We start from the raw sequence: 19462 nt of genomic DNA, 5'->3' as shown, positions 1-19462 counted from the left end.
GCTAAGGCGGGAAAGCCATTCAAAGACGGCGAGTTCATCAAAAAGTGCATGTTACAGGCTGCGAGTATAGTCTGTCCAGAAAAGAAGGGTCAGTTTAGCAACATCAGCCTTTCAGCAAACACAGTGGCAGAGCGCATTTCTGACCTGTCGGGGTAACATATATACGATCAACTGCGTGAGAAAGCCAACACATTTCCGTGCATGCTCAATCGCTCTTGATGAGAGCACAGACATCACTGACACTGCGCAGCTCGCAATGCATGTCCGTGGTGCTGACGACAATTTTGAAGTGACGGAGGAGTTGCTCACAGTGAATCCAACGCATGGTCAGACCACCGCCCAGGAGATATTCCGCCAGCCGTGTGATGCCATTGTGGATGCCGGTTTACCATGGAAGAGGTTTGCTGGAATAACAACCGACGGAGCGCCATCGATGACAGGGAGGAGAAATAGACTGGTGGCACTTGTTCAAAGAAAACTGGAAGAGGGTGTGGAGGAGGCCATTGCTCTGCACTGCATTATCCATCAGCAGGCCCTTTGCAGCAAATGCCTGAAGTTTGACAATGTGATGTCTGTCGTTGTGAAATGCATCAACCATATCAGATCCAGGGGCTTAAAGCACCGGCAGTTCCACGCCTTTTTAGAGGAAATAGAGTCAGCATATGAGGATGTGCTCTACTTCACCGAGGTACGTTGGCTCAGCAGGGGAAACGTCTTGAAGAGGTTTTTTGAGTTGAGAGCAGAAGTGAAAGCCTTCATGGAGGATGGGATGGCTGTTCCTGTGCTAAGTGATCCCAAATGGCTCATGGACTTAGCTTTTCTTGTTGACATCACACAGGAGCTGAATGTACTGAACAAGAAGTTATAAGGCCAGGGGCAGCTTGTCAGTGCTGCCTATGACAAAGTCAGAGCATTCTCCACAAAACTTGTGTTATGGAAAGCCCAGCTCTCTCAGACAAACCTCTGCCATTTCCCAGCATGCAAGGCACTCATGGACGCGGGCACACAATTCAGTGGTGAGAAGTATGCTGATGCCATTGTAAAGCTACAGGAGGAATTTGATCACAGGTTTGCAGACTTCAAGACACACAGAGCCACTTTTCAAATGTTTGCTGACCCCTTCTCCTTCGATGTGCAAGATGCCCCTCCTGTGCTTCAAATGGAGCTAATTGACCTGCAGTGCAATTCTCAAAGCCAAGTTCAGGGAGGTGAGTGCAAAAGCAGACAAGCTTGGATATTTTTTGAGATTTGCCCCCCACCTTCCCTGAGCTTTCCAGGATGTTCAAGCGGACAATGTGCCTTTTTGGGAGCACATATCTGTGTGAAAAGCTCTTCTGCACTATGAACTTTAATAAGTCAAAGTACAGGTCCAAACTTACTGATGAGCATCTTCAAGCCATACTGAGCATCTCAATTGCTTCCTCCCTCAAGCCAAATGTGGCTCAGCTGTGTAAGAAGAGGAAGCGCTGCCAGGTCTCTGGCAGCAAGGAGTAGGTAAGAGAAGCCTATGTTCTGAAGAACCGTTCATGTTCTGAACTGTTATTAATAAAGATTGAGAAGATTGGATCAGTTGTACTTTTTTTGAATACTTGATGCGGCCCAGCCTCACCCAGACTCTACCTCCAGCGGCCCCCAGGTAAGTTGAGTTTGAGACCCCTGGTTTAAAGTATACATTCCCGGACGAAGGCTTCGCCCTACTTATTATTTGTAATTTTAACAGCTAAGGCTGTGTAGCTATTTTTCAGAGGCGACCTGGCCACAAACGATAACTCAACGAAGTGGCTTTTCACGTGGAAATTTATCACAGCCAAATAATGTTAATAATTATTTACAGAATATAAATTAAACGCCAAAATGTGGAGGGGAAAACCGGAGGATCCAGAGAAAAATCCATGCGAATTACAAATATATCGGCGTCAGGGTCGGGATCAAACTCACGACCTCCTGTCTACCAGGCGAGATAGTTAACATCTCACGCATGCAATATCTCTCACGGTGATTCTGCGATGAAAATTTCAAATTGCTTCCACCTGCACATGTGCCGATTTCTGCACTCAATCTCCGAAGTGGATGTCCTCTCGGATGAGTTATGTTCCTTGGCTGCCACTCCTAGTATTTTTCTTGACCGGCCACCATCCGACATGTCATGCTCAAATTGAGACTTAACATAACGGCACCTTTAACCTGCTTATGTCCTCTAATTTACGTGTTCCTCTTGCTTTCCCAAAAAGTAATTCAAAACATGCACCTATGCATCGCGTATTTGAGCACTTTTCAACGTGCCTAAATAAATTGTTGAATAAGTGCATGCTACCGATGCCATTTTAGAAACACGGTCATTAGAGAAAATTCAATCCTAAAAACGACAGCATCACGACGTAGCAGACAAGCCTATGATATATATTTTTGAAATATTGCTTACCATTGTTACTTATATTCTCCACAACGACGCCAGTGACTGTTATATTACGTAGTTGTATGGTACAATACGAAACGTGATTTTTGTTGTTTTATTTTTTACCTACGTGACTTTACCGAATAGAACCAAAGAGTATGGTACAATATCGTAACGTCTGCTCTGTGCCTCCAATACTTCAGACTGGCTGTCTGAAGTATTGGAGACTGGATCAGTCTGAAGTATAACCAAATAATCCTCATGAACCACCTGGTGTAGGGAATACTCATCCAGTAACGGATTGTCAGACTGCTGCACATGTACTCAAAATACAAATACCGTCCAGCAATATGGTTACTATTCGGATATTTGGGCCATGATATATATTCCCACAACCGAGGCCAAACAACCAATTAATATTGACACGTTGATGCAAGACTAGTAATAAAAATATTATGGTGTTATTAAATATGCCAAAATTCACCCAGCTTTGTTTAAGATGTTTACTCATCGGCTCTGAAACTATGCATACCCTAAATGTTGACACAGTGGAGTTTAGATTTACAAAAATTAGATTTTCCAAGTTCAGTTAATATGTAGTGTCACATAGCTACAAAAATAGCATCTTCAAAAACACAATTTTGTTTAAAACATTGCAATGAAAATTGAACTGAGTTAACTATTCACATGGTACTACGACCCACATCGTAAAGGAGTTCTCCTTGCAGCAATACTGGCAGTTCACCAACACAGATTCCAGCCTGACTTTGCTGAGACAGTGTTAAAACCAATGCAGTTTGCGTGTCTTGAGTTCATGCTGCGGAGCTGTAAGACCTTTGTAATGCGGAGAGATGGATAAAGACTGTTTCTTTTGAAAACAATCTATAAACGTAAGTTGTCTTCCTTAAGGGTATGACAAAATCACCTGGGCCGTGCACGCAATCTCATGGCTGCAATGGAAAACCACCATGCAAAGCATGTTAGCAGAATGCAGTCCTACATCATGGGCAGCAGAGGGCATTGCAAAAGCCACTGTAATCATGTGCACTTCTGATTAGCACGGATGCCTACGTACAGTGCGAAATAAATTCAACATACGTATGCAATTTTGTACTTCAATGCCTCCAGGTCTATTATGCTTCTCACGGTCACCAACCCGCACCGAATTAAACTTGTATGGTTAAAAAACCCATACGGTGTAAGGTGGCCTTTACATAGCAGTGGAGTGACAAAGGGCTGTACATGTAATGCCGTGTATAACTGCAAAAACACTTAACATACTGAACGTATCTTCTTGGTTCTTTCGGTAAAGTCACGTAGAAGGGATTTATTATTTCCCTTCTACGTGACTTTACCGAAAGAACCAAGAAGATTAATCCCTGCAGTCACGAAAGCTTTAAATCGAAATTTATACTGAACGTAATCTGCAAGCTCACGAAGCCACACAAACCACCATCACATGTTTATGCACCATATAAAGCACGAGATTATGCTTTATTCCCACATGGTAAAACAATCACAAAAATGCTGTTTCTTGCAAAAAGCAAACGCTTGCTCTACATTACAAAGGCATTTAGCAACCGAGCAGCAATCCTTCATCACAAATGCAGGTCACAACCTTTCAACCAGTGGCAAAGTTTATGGTGAATATTGTAAAAATGAGCTATTATAGCATAGCTCAGTATTCAACGATCTAAATAATAGCAGTGCAGTACACAGTTGATTAAGGATGAAAATCTGTTTAACAGACATGTCATTTATCCACCAAAAAATTGCCAGCGATTCAAACTTACCACAACCGTCATTTATTTATTTAGAACCAGCTAAGTACCTGCTGGAATACAATATATTCTGTTATCAAGACCTGGATAATTATCTCACTATATTTTAGTTGCATTTGTCACATGACAATGGCAAAAAAGTATACATTTACAAATGCAATACTCCTTTTAGTGGCCACGTAACAGTAGGTAGCATACACTTTCAATGCTGCACATAATTTACTGCACATCTGTGGGATTCAATCCTGTGAAAGCAGTTATATTTTTGAGTATGCACTACATCCTGCAATAGTACAGCCACATTGACGATTACAATATTTTTTTAATTCATAGCAATGTCTTACACTGGGTATTTTCTGGTTAAAGCCATTGCGATCGAGTCATGGTTTGTAGATGTTGAAAAAAAAGACAATAAAGCCGCAAGCAAATTTAAAAATACACTATGTTACAGCCACACCTTTAATATAACATTTACAAACCTAGACTGAATAATGGTATCTAACATCTGGTAAAGATACATGTTTAACATGACACAATACAACCCATAATAATGAGTTGTGAACCATGAAAATAGTACGCCTTAAATTTTGATTTAAAGCTTTCGTGACTGCAGGGATTCATATTCTTGGTTCTTTCGGTAAAGTCACGTAGAAGGAAACAATAAAATAATAAACACATTATTTTGGAAGGGAAATAAAATAATAAAATATTATTTTATTGTTTCCTTTCTACGCGACTTTACCGAAAGAACCAAGAATATAGTACGCCTTGTTTGTCCAGCAAAATATAATCGCCCACCGTTTTGTGCAGCACTGAGGACCTAGCAAAGGTATGAAGATGACCATCTTTTCAAGTTCCCATTCATAACATCCGTGGTACAGTTCAGCATGTGAAATTTATTCTATTTATAGTAATTTATCGACGCATTCTTGAAGTTGATTTGTCGACATGGCAGAGAAAACCCTGTACTCATTGGTTTTTAACTGCTACATTTTCACTGTCCCATTTTCTGCGGATGAGTTCCTTTTTACAATGTAGATCCTTTTGTGAGCACACTACTCTATCAAAAGGAGCTTCGCACAATACTCCTAAAAAAAATCCACACCTGTAGGGATACCAAGTGTTCCATCTTAATCACTTTGGAAAGTTCCTGCAAACGTCATTTTAGACGTTCTCTTCCATCTGACTGGGATTATCCTAATTTCCTATGACCTTGCGGAGACGTCGGTGGTTTCAGCACGCAGCCATTAATAGATCACTTTGTCCATGCTTTCCGTGTAAAGCCAGCTGGAGCGAAAGCCCTCAGACAGCTCAATAATTTCAAAAAGTCGCAGATAGTCTCTGGGCGACACTGTGCCCGAGGTCGCTTCTGGTGACAGCCCAAGTTGCGCCATGATAAGTTCGCCACTCCCGGGATTCCAGAGGCTGGAAAGAAGCACACACATGCACCCACACGTGCAAGTTAGAAATGTCCATAACACCGTAAACTATACACTTTTTAAAACTTGTAATGAAACTTTTATTATGATACAGAATGATACATTTTTCCAAAAACCTATATTAAAGGCTAAAATACAAAATATATGACAATAACAAAAGTTACAAGCAATGTTACCATCAAAAGAGATTACCAATAGTTGTTTGCATTACATATACAGGCATGCATGAAGCAGTATGTCCACATAGGTAGCAATGAGTTAATAGGGCTCGTATTGTAGTTCTGCCAGGAAGGGCATGGGAAACCATTTGATCAATATGACTCTTGTTCAAGAGAGCAAGTCCCTAATAGCAACACAAGTGTTTTATATAGGATTATTTTTTTATATGCGTTATCATGCCCTCACCCCCCATTACAGACAGATGGACAGCGTTTATGCATTAACATTTTCAACCCGAGTTGGAAAACAAGAATTAAATTGACAATATAGGTCTCCTCCGACATCTGCAAATATTTCAAAGGTGCCTCTCACTTGAGTATATCCTTGAGTTTTTTCCTGCGCCGCGAGAGGCAGTGATTTATCATGGCCATGAACCGGTCCATGCTGTGGTAGTTAAGGACACTGGTGATTTCACGCCTTGGGTTCAGCTGCATGAGGCATAGCTTTTCTCCAGCCTCGACCTGTTAAGTTAGATGAAGAGTTGCATGTTTTAGCATACGACTACAGAAGTTTTTTTGTGGTTGTGCTGTATAGTCCCGATGTGTTTCGGGTTGTATAACATGTTGCTCGGCACGTTGTCTGACATTTCTCTCTACATGCTGTGAGCTTTGGAAATTAAAGACTAAACTCAGTTCCTGAAGCACACAGCATGTAGAGTAACATTTCAAACATCAACCCCAAAACCACATCAGAGAGCTAAATTGGCAATTGAGTTATAGCAATATGCATGTGTTGCAATATTAATGAATGCTGAGAATTTTAATGTAAACTGGAAGATTAACTTTCAATGCCGTACCCTCGCTTACAACTAAAACACAGTGTGTATTTGTAATAGGTGGCACAACATGAAGCATATGTATCTTTCACTTACATGATTTGAAAAAAAGTCCGTTTTCAGGGCCTTATTTGAACATGTCACCACTGAAGTCAAATACTCCTGAAATCGAACATAGGCTCATAAAATAACTTTTCAAGACATACGGTTTATTGTACATCATTCCACAACTTTTCGGTTGGCATGTAAAACAAGTTAATTTTTAGCATGTAAAAAATTTAAACAAGCTGAAAAATCACTGATGTAATACGGACAGGATTTGGAACCACATGCATACACAAGTTAAGCATTACTCACGTTGTACATACGTTGGTGCAGTCAGTAAATATTTAGTTTTCACATATTGAGAGTTACACAAAAGGCAACACCCGAAACTACTACACGGGCTTTACATGTCATTGAATGGTGTTTATACATTCTTTAGAATAATTAAAATGCTAGTAATTGACTAGTAATGATCACAGTAACTTGTTTTCTTTCCTGCAGGGCATCCAATTCACCAAAATTTTACATTCATGTAATGAACTTCACTGAACATTAAAGCATGAAAAAATTTAAAGTTTAAAGTTCCAAGGACATGAAAGCGCAAGAGAAACAGCTCACCTGGTAAACCACTGTAATGTCACTCATTATCTGCCACAATATGCTGAGTGAACTGTAATTCTTGCAGCCAGGAGACGATCTGATTTTCTGTACAAAAAATACACCATTAACTTGATACCTCTGCACACCAACAATACATTTGAGGTATTTACCATAAAAAATGTTCGCACGTATTCCATTATGTACAGTGAATCCCTGTTTAACACGCATTTGCACAACGCGTTTTTGCTTTAGTGCGTTTTTTTAACAAACCGTTTTCCTTTTCGATTTAAAGCTTTCGTGACTGCAAGGATTCATCTTCTTTGGTTCTCTCGGTAAAGTCACGCAGAATGAGAATAAAATAATAAAATAACACAATAAAATTCTCACGACGTTTCGGCCACAACGCAAGACGGCCGTTTGCGTTGTGGCCAAAACGTCGTGAGAATTTTATTGTTTTGATTTAAAGCTTTCGTGACTGCAGTAATTCATATTCTTAGTTTTTTCGGTAAAGTCACGTTGAAGAGAAACAACAAAATTGTTATTTTATTATTTTATTCTCATTCCACGCGACTTACCGAAAGAACCAAAGAAGATGAAACCGTTTTCCGCTTAACGTGCACCACGCCCACTACAACGCAATCCTAGCGTGTGACGGACTACTTTTATGAGCGGCATTGGTGTTGACAGCGTTGTTCGGTGATGCTGTGAGCTGGTACTGACTATACTGATGCGCGCTGTGATACACAGTGTGCCTTCCTCTGCCTCACTCTTTGTTCCGCATCTTTGTGTGCGTCGCGTCATTTCACCAATTGTGAACTATCGCTGTCACTCTCTCATCTTTCTCACTCGCCATATCTCTCTCTCACACATACTTTATATTTAAACTAGCTTTACGACCCGGCTTCGCCCGGGACTTGGATTCACCACGCCCGGCCGCCTTTGTCTCCCCAGTGGCGATGTTCACACACCACACCAGTTACTTGTTTGAGGCTGAGTCGACCTAGGGGAGGCCCAGGACCGGTAAAAATACTCGTCACCGGTGGTGGCCGTGAGCGGGAATCGAACGCGGGTCGCCGGGTTCGTAGCGCGGCGCGCTAACCACAACACTACAATGCGTTACACTTCCACATGCGCGGGTCACGTGATAGAATTGACGTCACAGCTCACTTTCCGTGCAAAAAATATATGCATTATTGAGCTCCCCCACCCCCCCCCCCCCAAAAAAAAAGTGTATTTTTATAATTTTTGCATGGTGTACAGTCTGCAAAGTACCCACATGGCAAATTTCAAGTTTGTTGCATGTTGGGAAGTGCGCTAAACATTTTGAACAGACACACATTCACAACTTTGCCTTTTATATATATGGAGATAAATGACCGTCACAAATATCATTTTTATAAAGCTACTATATAAACACACACATTTACAAAGAAAGATGTAAAAGAGTGTACTGTAAAATAAAAACGATCATAAAATTACAGGCTGGAACTGCACCCCCCCCCCCCCCACCTTTACCATGATTCCTTATGGGATAATTACTCCCGCTGAACGCGAATTCGTTTAATGCAGCAAATTACAGGAACCTCAACCCCCGCGTCAAGCGGGGACTTGCTGTACATCGTCCTGGGACGTGGTCACTTAAAACTGCATTGTATTCTAATATGCAAAACATTGATATGGATTTTTTGTGCCGCACAATGTTTTTGTGTGGTAATGGCCACACCAGTTATATTTTTAAAATCTCTCAAATTCACTCCAATTAAATTGGCACTAACAAACAACACACATGCCTGCCATATGTTAAGTTTGTTATTATCAAGGAGTGCAAGCCAAAGGTCAGTCTCCCTGCTCATACGAGCATGAAGGCAATTCCACATTCCCATGAAAGGCTATCACCACAAGATAACCACGGTTATGACTCCACAGTGTAGTCATAGTTCATACGGTTGGCTGGCAGTGGCTGTGCATCCTACCTGCAATTCTCTCTCGCTTATGAACAAGTTGAGCTCTACTCTTCCAAAGCGAAAGACCGAGATTCCCTGAAAGGCGGCATAGATGAGCCTCCAGAGGATGGTGCGAGGGTTCCTCAATGGCAGAATGCCCACCAGACGAATGGGAATCTCTGTGGAGAGCAGGCATTGTGATCAGCATGATATGGCATATACAGAAATCATGAACAATTTTTCCTAAGCTGTGCCATTAAAATATTCGAAGACCTGAGAGAAAAGGTTGGGATCACTTTTAAAACATTTGTGTTGTAGTGCTATTTGTTATATCAAAAATAATGTAACTTATCCAAAACCACCTCAATAAATTTCAACACTTTTGGGAGGGTCCTGTATTGGGATGTTTGGCGAGCTCTTTTTAAAGGTGTTTTTAATCTTGTAGGCAACTGGAGCACCCGGAAGCAACTGGAGCACCCGGAGAAAATCCACACAATTCCAGGCGCTAACACTCAAACGTTTGTGAATACAGTTAACAAACCTACTGGCTGTACTGTCATACACTGTCCACATGCAACGCCACCAACTTGGATTACCATCATTCCAAGAGCGCTCTTTAAGGCCCAGCTGGACCTGCAGCTGCTTGGAGCTCATGAAGGGTGGCCGCAACAGCCCATCATGGGTGTCCAGCTTGAAGACATCGCAGTGAAAAAGGTTCATGCGCCCTTCCGCACTTTCCTCCAATTCCTGGGAAAGAAACATTTCGGCTGTCAAAAACACCATGAAGCAGCAACACGCTTTCATCAAAACGCAGCACACAGTTCTATTTTTAACCTGAGGCGCTGTGATTGTTTGCCCACTAGACAGGTCGAGTCCAACTGCAAATCAACAGGTGCCGTGTGCATCCACCGCTGAACAATGCTTGTTATGCCACCCACGGCACAGCATTACATTGTGGTGCTTTGGAAGAGATAAAAGCCATTTCAAATGGACCAAATCTCACGAAAATATTTCAGTAGCTTGATTTAAAAAAATCCTGTCACTGCTGATGCGACACTGAATGTTGAAACAGGTTTAGTTTGAATTTTGATTAGATTGAACCAATGCGGCTGAAACTATGAACTCTAAAAAGGCATTGTAGTTGATAGGAAGTGTAAAAAACACTTATTTTTTATGTGGAGGGACAAATTTATAAAGATATGTCTGCTTATTTATTTTGTTGCTTATATGATTCGCAATGATGCAGATTATGTTTTGTTTAAAAAGTAATATGGAAGATTTATAATTAAGGTAAGGATAAAAAATTTACCTTAGTGGAATGATCCGTGTTGTTTTCACAAACATCACATGCTTTAGTTTGAGTGCTTTTAAATAGTTCAAGTTTACAAAACAAATTGCCTGGGGTTACCAGATATTATACAACCGCCATTCGCCACGAAGTGCCGGTGACGTCACCGCGGCGCTTGTGCCAGGCTATGTACATATATTGAGTAGCCAGGAGGGGGCGATACACCATAGCAATAATATTTTACGCAAAATTGACCCAGGAACACCTCAGTCTCGAGACTTTTAGGAGGGTCCTACTACGTTTGCTGTCGGGGCGATTGCTGTGTTTTTCCAATAGATCATCGACCGTAAATCATCCCTTGTAACGTGTCTTGTTAAAGCCCATTTGCCAGTTTCAAAGGTGTAATTTACCTGTGGATGTTCTCTATCCAAGTGTTCCTCTTTCAATGTAATTCCAAGAGATACCATTAATACAGATCACAAAAGTAGCAATTCGCCCGCATTTGTTTGTTTTATTAGAAATCAAAAGGCTGAATCTACAAAGCGGAAACAGCTTTGTGGATCTCATGTTAAAAGGCTCACCTGCAAGGGAGGAAGAAACAACTTGTCCCGTTCCAGTACCACCACTCGATTGGCTCCAGAATTAAGGAGTGCTCTTGTTAAAATTCCAGGTCCTAAAATTTTTTATAGAAGCAGATATTTTTTAGTTAACGCTTCAGACATCTTAAAATTTTAAATCACATTCCCCAAGCAATTTATCATCTTCGAACTTGCCCACCAGCAAACTTGATGAGTATGACCAATATTGCCATGAACTTAATACATTTACGTGCAACATATTTTAAATGTAAAAAAAGAGTTGTTGCTAGAATTAAAAGCGCAAAGTTGTTTGAAAGCCTAAATGCCAAAATATTTATGATAAAAACTCATTCCACAGCACATATACACACTTAGGTGTGTAATGCAATCAGTTTAACTTTCAAGTTATACTAAAACTGCTTTCAGCTTCTACAATAACTTACACGCCAGTTTAACATGCAGGCTTTCGCGACCAATATTACCCTTAAGAGATTTTCTTTGCGTTAGATCGTGTAAATATGAATGTGTCGTTAAACCCGTTCACCCGACACAGCCAAACCTGTCTGGTGGTGGCGGGTTTAACGACACATTTATATTTACGCGATCGAACCCAAAAAACTCCTATTATAAACTTACAGGCCTTTGTCAAGCCACTCCTGGACAAAGACATTCCAGTTTCGTGTCAGTCACGGAGGTTGTTTCACTCGATACCTCTGCACACTGATCAGTGTCGGTTGGTGAAAGGGAAGTGACGTATACGACCAGTTTAAATATCGTTCACCACTGATGTTAGCCATGGCCGGAAATAAAATTCGGTCACAACAGTCAAAGTCCAGTGCTCTAACCATTGCATTACCACTCCCCACAATGACATTAAGCATTTAAAATAGGGCCAGCGGTGAAAAATCCACTTCCATGGTAGTGGCAGGTCTCTCCACCGGACAACCACTATAACATACTTTTCTCCAAAAGCAATGAGCTAGAGCCTTATCCATTTTCCCTGGTGCTGTTGTTGTTGCCGGGGAACCGACCTGCAGAGCAATCAAACACGACGGCCTGGTCACCCTCGTTGATCTGCAGGGCTTCAGTGATAGAGTGGGCCACGCGTGGCTCCGTGATGAAGCAGCGCCTGGTATTCAGGTCGCCCACTTGGTTCACCACCTCCTGCAGCTCGCTGTCATCCGGGTAGGAGAGGCGCGAGTGTGACGTGCCGCGCAGACCTTCCACGTACCACATGGGAAGCGAGCCTGTCACCGCTGACAACGGCCTTAACTTGCCAGATCCTGTGAGATTGAGAGAGGGGTTTGGTTAGGTGGAAAAGTGCTTAGACTCGGCCCTGTATGTGGTGTATAAGGCCAAAAACCAATGAGTACCCAGACAGCGTTATGATCCCAACGAAGCCAGACATGGGGAGAATTATAATTCCAATGTTAATTGAAATTACATTTACAATTACATTCTGACTGGAATTCATTATGAATTTTAAAAATATACATTTGTAATTGAGCCAAGGTTTGGACAAAACATCAAGCTGTGTACAGCGTAGTCGTAAAAATTAGAACCACTTCGTGGTAAGCCAAACAAAATAAAAAATAGATCATGTATTTACAACTATTTAAGCAGGTTATCCCCTTGAACGTATTAGTTTTCTCAGGGTACCCTTTCACCGGCCAAATACTCACTCAAGCTTATGATCAAACATTTCAATACAGGCTAAAGAGTTATCAGACTCCTAATTAAACAACTCTTGAGATTCACTGATGTTATCTGGTTCACATAAATTCAAACATCATTCAAAAATTGGTTCCTGGTATAGGATTATAGGATTTCCACCACTTGCTTTGGATTATCAATTAAAATTGTGAACCACCCAATAATAATTTGTTGATCGGTACACCTGGCACTTTTACATAATTTACAGAGTCGTTAAACAGTGGTGTAAATGATATATTCCTATGACAGGGCACATCAAATGTCCAAGGGAAGAATGCTAACGTGAATGGGGCTGTGACATCACCAAGCCAGTGCTTTTTCCACTTATTGCGAAAGTTCATGGTTCGAATCCAATAGGCCGCCCTGGCCATTACTGCAGTATATAAAAATCAAATATGCGGAGTGGGCGTCAAAGGTTCCCCGACGTCATTCGAAACGAGTAGGCCATTGTGTGTCTGTGTCATGGTCAAAATTAGGCAAATTCGAAACATCATCCAATTGGGTTTACACATGGAAACATTGTCCTCGACAGTGAAACTTCCGCGAACTACGTGAAACGCAGAACCCTTCATGACAGCCTTGCGCTATAGGCATGGCGCGAATACCAACTGTACTCAATCGTTACTGTGTTATTAATATCTACAGGAGAGACGGCGACAACCTGCCTGGTTATCTAATGGCCGTAATGTATTCATTTTATACTGCATTGCAATGTTTGTCTATTTTGAAAGCATACTGCCAGGGCATTAATTTGACAACGGGCTGTTTTAACATCTACTTTACTGCGAACAGCAAACGTTGGCAGCACACTGTTAATTAAAAATGTATTTATAATTGGCACGCATCCAGGCCATGTTTATGCTTTACACGGATACACTTTACAATTAAGATAAGTCATCACACATGCTTTATTCACTGCTGGTTGAAGGCCTTCGCTCGCCGTCGCCATCCCTCACGGCCTGAGATGCAAAAATCCATCTCGCTCCTGCACATGAGCGGATCTGGACATCAGTGGAAAACACACTCCATAGCTCAACGGATTCCTCCAGTCTAAATAAAGATTCTGATTCTGATCACATCGCTCCGGGGCATATTTAAGTCCGAGATTAAGACCTTTTCCCCCTCTGTAGCAGACTACTTACTTCTCCAAGAACACTCGCCCCCCCCCCCCCGATGGTCGCTCTTTCTCCTCTGCTGCTCCTACTGTCTGGCATTCCCCTCCCCCCAAGGCCTCCGCATTGCAAACTCCCTCTCGTCCGTTCACAAGCCCACACTCAACACTTTCCCCGCACTTATTAGTCTTAGTTTCAACAACTCTCGTGGTCGGCCCCTTCTCCTCTGCTGTATAAAAAGGTCTGGACCTCCCTCTTCCACTTTTAAGTGCAGGCCTAAATTCAGTTTCCCATAGATAACTTTTCCCCTATTACCTACGATTACCTCCTATTCCCCTAACATGACCCCCGTGACCTAGGGTATTGCAGTACCCGGGTACCCCCTTTCCCGTAGTGTGGTTTCTTGAAAGAAAAAGAGACACTTCACCATAAATGGGCGCCCCTGCTTGTTATTATTTACGAAGGACATACGGGTACGGCGTTCAATGATGATGATTTTTTTGCCACGTAAAATAAAATGACCCAAAGTCATCTCGTCAAATCGCGACCCGAGCCTGGACAGCACTTGCAAGGGTGACCCCGACCACCCCCACCACTATTCACAGCCGCTAGGCTGTGTGCAGGGCTACGCTGTCAGAAGATTCGAGCGGCAAACTCCACTTTATATATCTCTCTCTCTCTCCACCGTACGTTGATGCTTCCACCTCGACGCTCTCCGCATTTAACCAACGGGCGTTGTTGACCTGCCAGAAGTGTGGTCAAAATAACCTCTACCACTATAGCGCGAGAGAGAGAGGCCCCTTCACCAGCGGACCAACACGACGGGACCTGTACACCGCACATGGTTTAAGAAAGCGCCTCTGCCGCAACCTCGCTGCATCACAACACCAGCGACAGAGCCGGTGCGAGACACTCCACGTTCCCACGACGAGCAAGCAGTTTGACTCACCGAAGCGCCTGCACGAAGAGGCCCTCGGAGTTGGCAGCGGTCGCGCGCAGAACCCTGGACATCGACACCCGGCCAGCAGCGAGCCCAGAGGCAGGCAGGAGCTCCTCGCCAACATGACGAGCGAGCAACAACGACCGTGTCACAAGCTACCGATTAATTCGCTCCACTCGTTACAGCGACGCCGAGCGAGGCCTGTCCGCCCCCAGCGCCCCAGTCAAGGGCATGGCGTCAAGCGAGAACCACCACCAGCCACGTGCTCACATCACCATCACCACCACCGTCGCACGCTCAATCTCTCACCGACTCTACTAATCACCGCACATGTTTAGCCGCGGTAGTCTGGTAGGCTATAGTTTGCTTTTTTATGCATCCGAGTCACGTAAAGACACGCCACGCTTGTGCCGTTTCGCTCGCTCGAGTCGATCGTGCGGTGAGGCCGCCGCCGCTCTAAACGCAAACGCAAAAAATTATGCCGCCCGCCGCGCGAGCTTCCGTAGCTCGATTTGCTAGATCGCATAGGCGGCCGCGGCGTTCACGCGGGCGAGGCGTCGCTCAGCGTTGTCGCCAATAGCGGCGTATACCGATGTGCACTACGAGATTCACACTGATAAACGTGCACGTTTGCGTAACGAAACTAATAATAAACGCACGCGACTGCTGTGGATTTAGTTACGGTAGCCTCGATGTTTTAAAACTTTATAACGGAGATGTTTTTTTGTTTGTTAATGTTGTTATGAGTACCCAATTCCCATGTTTCGCCTTCGTCTTATAATGCGATAGGCGCGCGCGTGCGTGTTGTGCGTGTTGTCACTCAATAAGTTTGTACGGCGATTTGTACCCAGTTGGCCACTGCGTATTCTACGTGAGCTGACATTTAACAACATCTAATTCGCATCAAGTCCAACGGTGTAAAGTGCAGCTCTCCAACTTCACGCCTGTCAACCCATACGGTTTACCCCGTATTTTTGTAACAAGGAAATTGAGTTTTCAGGTCCATACGGCGTAACAGCCGTTTCAATACGGGCAAAAAAAACATTTGTATACTCTTTGGTTCTATTCGGTAAAGTCACGTAGGTAAAAATAAAATACAAAAAATCACGACGTTTCGGCCACAACACAAGTGGCCTTCATCAGGTGAAGGGACCGTGCTATCCAGAGGACAGCGTTGGAGTGAAGACAGCCAAGCCCCCAGGTCGCGTCCTTTAAGCTGTGTGGGAGGAAACAAAAAACGCCTTGACAAAGGAATTAGCATAACAATGATGTACTGGACCGGCACGGTGGGGGTGGGGTGGGGAGTTTACATAATGTTGGTGTGAAGGGAAATAAGCTGCTGTGAAAGTTTGCAATACCACTACTTGAATAAATATACTGTACCATTGAAGATGAGTTTAATGTTTGATTTGATTTAGAACATCTTTGCAATGATTGCTTAATTTGAAACCATCCTCTCGGTTGAAATTGTGTCTGTGTTTGTAAATCTGAATTGCCTTGTGGACAAATCTTCTGATAAAAACCCGTGGGTTTGCAGAGAACCTTGTTATCGGAGAAAATTATATCGTGATCACCCACAGCGTTGTAACAGTGATCAGCTACGGCAGAAGAATTCGTTCTGCCGTGTTTCAAATCTGATTTGTGCTCGCGAATTCGGTCAGAGACATGTCGTTTCGTCTCCCCGATATAGCAGTCACCGCAGGTACAACTCAGTTTGTAAACCCCGGGGTACTGATGAAGGCCACTTGTGTTGTGGCCGAAACGTCGTTATTTTTTGTTATTTTATTTTTACCTACGTGACTTTACCGAATAGAACCAATGAGTATGGATCCATGCAGTCACGAAAGGTTCAAATCTAGAATAAAAAAAAAACATTTGTGTTTTGTATATTTGTGTTTCTCCCTTGTGATGGTGCTTTGTAGGATGAACGTTGAGATGTATAAGGGCACGGGGTGACCAATAAGGTCTGAATTGGTCTGTAATAAGGCAGGGCACTGATAAGGGGTTGACAGGTTTGCACCTTTATACTGGTAGGAACCTCCTGGTTACATCACCAGCCCACAGGGGATTATTGTGTCCGTCCGTCCGTCGTGCATCCACAAATGGGGAGGGAAGGGCTGGGTGGAGAGGGGAGGGTGGGGAGGGGCTGGGTGGGGAGGGAGGGGCTGGGTGGGTGGAGAGAGGAGGGTTGGGAGGGGCTGGGTGGGGAGGGGAGGGTGGGGAGGGGCTGGGTGGGCTGGGTGGGGAGGGGAGGGTGGGGAGGAGCTGGGTGGGGAGGGTGGGGCTGGGTGGAGAGGGGAGGGTGGGGAGGGGCTGGGTGGGGAGGGGCTGGGTGGGGTGGGGCTGGGTGGGGGGTAGGAGGGGTGGGGGTGGGAGGGGTGGGGCTGGGTGGGGAGGGGCTGGTCACCCCGTGGTGCCCTTATAAAACTCAACGTGTAACCTACTCACGCCGGCTTGTGCCCGCCCTCACAGTCGGGCATATTTGCGGAATATATCACGCCGCCGTTGACCCTGGCCATTGACCGAGCAACCCAACGTTCCTACCAGCTGCCTCCGCAGGAATGTGTTATTATCCACTCCGTCTCCCTGCCCTCTCGCGTTCCGTGATATGAAGAAGGATCATTGCCCGAAACGTCACTGTTTAAATATATATTTCGACGAATGTGTTGAGTTTGTTGATTGTTGCTTGTGCACCGCTGCCTACACAGCAGCGTCACCAAATAATGTGTTCATGACAATTGTGGGACAAACTCAGTGCCGGATTATCCCAGTAGCATGCACTAGCCACACATGCAGTAGCCACACCAGTTGAAGACAGAAGCCGAAGACCGGCTAGATAGGACTCTGAGACCCCTAGACCCGCTGTCCTTATCAGGGCCGGGATTCTGTGCGGCTCAGCGGTGAGACCCTGGGAACCCCTGGCCCGACGTCCTTGTAAGGGCCCAGTGGGTCAGGGGTCGCAACTCGCACCCTGGCTGGGGCGAGTTAGAATAGCCTCCCCCTAGGCACCCATAGCCGGAGGACCCTGAGAGTAGTCTTGTGTTAGGGCACGTTAGCCCGGAGGCAGACAGTAGGTGTAGGAGGACAGTAACCCTGAGTGTTCTGGGACTGTTTTGCTGAGCGAGGTGTTTTTTTTAAATAGTGTTGCCTCCAAGAACCGTCTCCGACGTCTCCTGAATCCACAAAACTACACATGTAGCTGCGGACCCCGCACTTTCAAGGGCCCCGTGCTAAATGTTTTCCAGCTATAAATTCCGGTTCAGTGATGCTGCACTTGCTCTATTGCTATAGTACTTTACTTTTTTTATGACCGACTGGGTGTTTAAGGTTAGCGATTTGTCGTATTATCTGGTTGTATAGCAAATGAAAAATATTGTGTTTTAATGTTTGTTTGTGTTTTTTAATTTAGGGCCCATTTATAAAATATGCTACCGGCCCCGCACTAACTTAATCCGGCACTGGACAAACTTCTGTAGGGGAATACGGGGTAAACCATACGGTTAACCCCGTATTCTTGTACAGGGAAATTGAGTTTTCAGATCCATACGGCGTACAGTCATTTAAATGTTTTTGTTTATTAGCTTGTGTTTCTTCCTTGTGATGGGAGATTTATAAGGGACACGGGGTGACCACTAAGGTCTGAATCGGTCTGTAATAAGGGTGGACAGGTGTGAATATGGTGCGATGCTTGCAGTGGATGATGATGATGGGGAAGATGGTTATAAGCTGCCAAACGTCCCGGTTTGACCGTGTCATTCCCCGTGATTTCAGACAGGCTGTCCCGGTGTCTCCCATGAAGCGTTTGTGAAAATCAGGTTTTTGCTTCGCCACTCGGCATGCCCTACAGGCGATGAGCAGTGAGTGACCAGGGCCTCCCGTCAGGCAGGTCATGCAAAGCTTATTTTAATTCACCGGGTTGAGTCTCATTTACATGAGTGACCCGGGTCATCAAAAATTACAAAAGTTAAACAGAGTGCATCATTTAAGTCAATACAAATCGGAGCAAAAAACATCGGGCGTCACATGAGGAATCATAAATATTCCACGAACGTAAATCGGTGTTCAATGAAGTCGGCTCGGTTACATTATTATTATACCGGTCACAGTACAATTATTATTAAGTTACGGAAACATTAAAGAGATGTAGGGTGACCAATATACGAATGTGTCAACAAAGGTACGTCTTAGAAGGCCACTCTGTGGGGCGAGTGGTTGAGTGGGTTGGGATTAGTAAAAGTGGTAGCATGAAAATATGGTAGCGTGACACTCGCATGATACAGGGGTATTATATGTGTACCGGCCTATTTCACATGTATATGTTCTACACTGCAAGCAGTTTCATCCAAACGATTGGCAGTGCAGCTACATTTGTATATTTGCCAGTAAGAGCCTTGACTGTTTATGTGGTTCCCAGAGACAGACTTTACAACAGTGAGAATTGTTGACCATACTGTGTCGATTCCCATACTGTGTAGATTCCTAATAAACTGGCCAAACTGGCCAACAATTGTCTCACTGATGCCTGTCAGTTGGTGGCATTTGTTCCTATTTGAAGGTAACCTAAGGCAAGAGGGCCGCAATGCAGTCCTGCAGGAACTGTTGGTGGCTTTCGCATAATGCACGAGGACATGCAC

At 43.9% G+C, this 19462-nt stretch overlaps 1 protein-coding gene across 1 annotated transcript; it reads right to left on the bottom strand.

Annotated features, from left to right (window-relative positions):
- Positions 1-3870: 3870 nt before the first annotated feature.
- Positions 3871-15315, bottom strand: TFB2M (transcription factor B2, mitochondrial). Its single transcript, XM_032963917.2, has 9 exons — positions 14838-15315; positions 12095-12346; positions 11067-11158; positions 9794-9944; positions 9228-9376; positions 7273-7359; positions 6706-6771; positions 6147-6295; positions 3871-5601 (listed from the first exon to the last, which is right to left on the bottom strand). Exons 1-9 carry the CDS (start codon positions 14950-14952, stop codon positions 5424-5426), a joined length of 1239 nt encoding a protein of 412 aa, XP_032819808.2. The 5' UTR covers positions 14953-15315; the 3' UTR covers positions 3871-5423.
- Positions 15316-19462: the final 4147 nt, after the last annotated feature.

The sequence above is a fragment of the Petromyzon marinus genome, chromosome 31 (genome assembly GCF_048934315.1).
Source record: "Petromyzon marinus isolate PM22_M1 ecotype Great Lakes invasive population chromosome 31, UKy_Petmar_22M1.pri1.0, whole genome shotgun sequence".
NCBI classification, from domain to species: domain Eukaryota; kingdom Metazoa; phylum Chordata; class Hyperoartia; order Petromyzontiformes; family Petromyzontidae; genus Petromyzon; species Petromyzon marinus.
The sequence above is the reverse complement of the archived record's forward strand: the minus strand, read 5'-3'. Positions and strand labels throughout refer to the sequence as shown.

Coding starts and splice junctions, on each gene's coding strand:
- TFB2M (XM_032963917.2), bottom strand. CDS start 14,952: ATGTTGGCGAGGAGCTCCTGCCTGCCTCTGGGCTCGCTGCTGGCCGGG. Junction 9,377..9,793: donor AGAGCGCTCTTGGAATGATG/GTAATCCAAGTT, acceptor TGCTCTCCACAG/AGATTCCCATTCGTCTGGTG. Junction 6,296..6,705: donor CGGACTTTTTTTCAAATCAT/GTAAGTGAAAGA, acceptor CTAACTTAACAG/GTCGAGGCTGGAGAAAAGCT.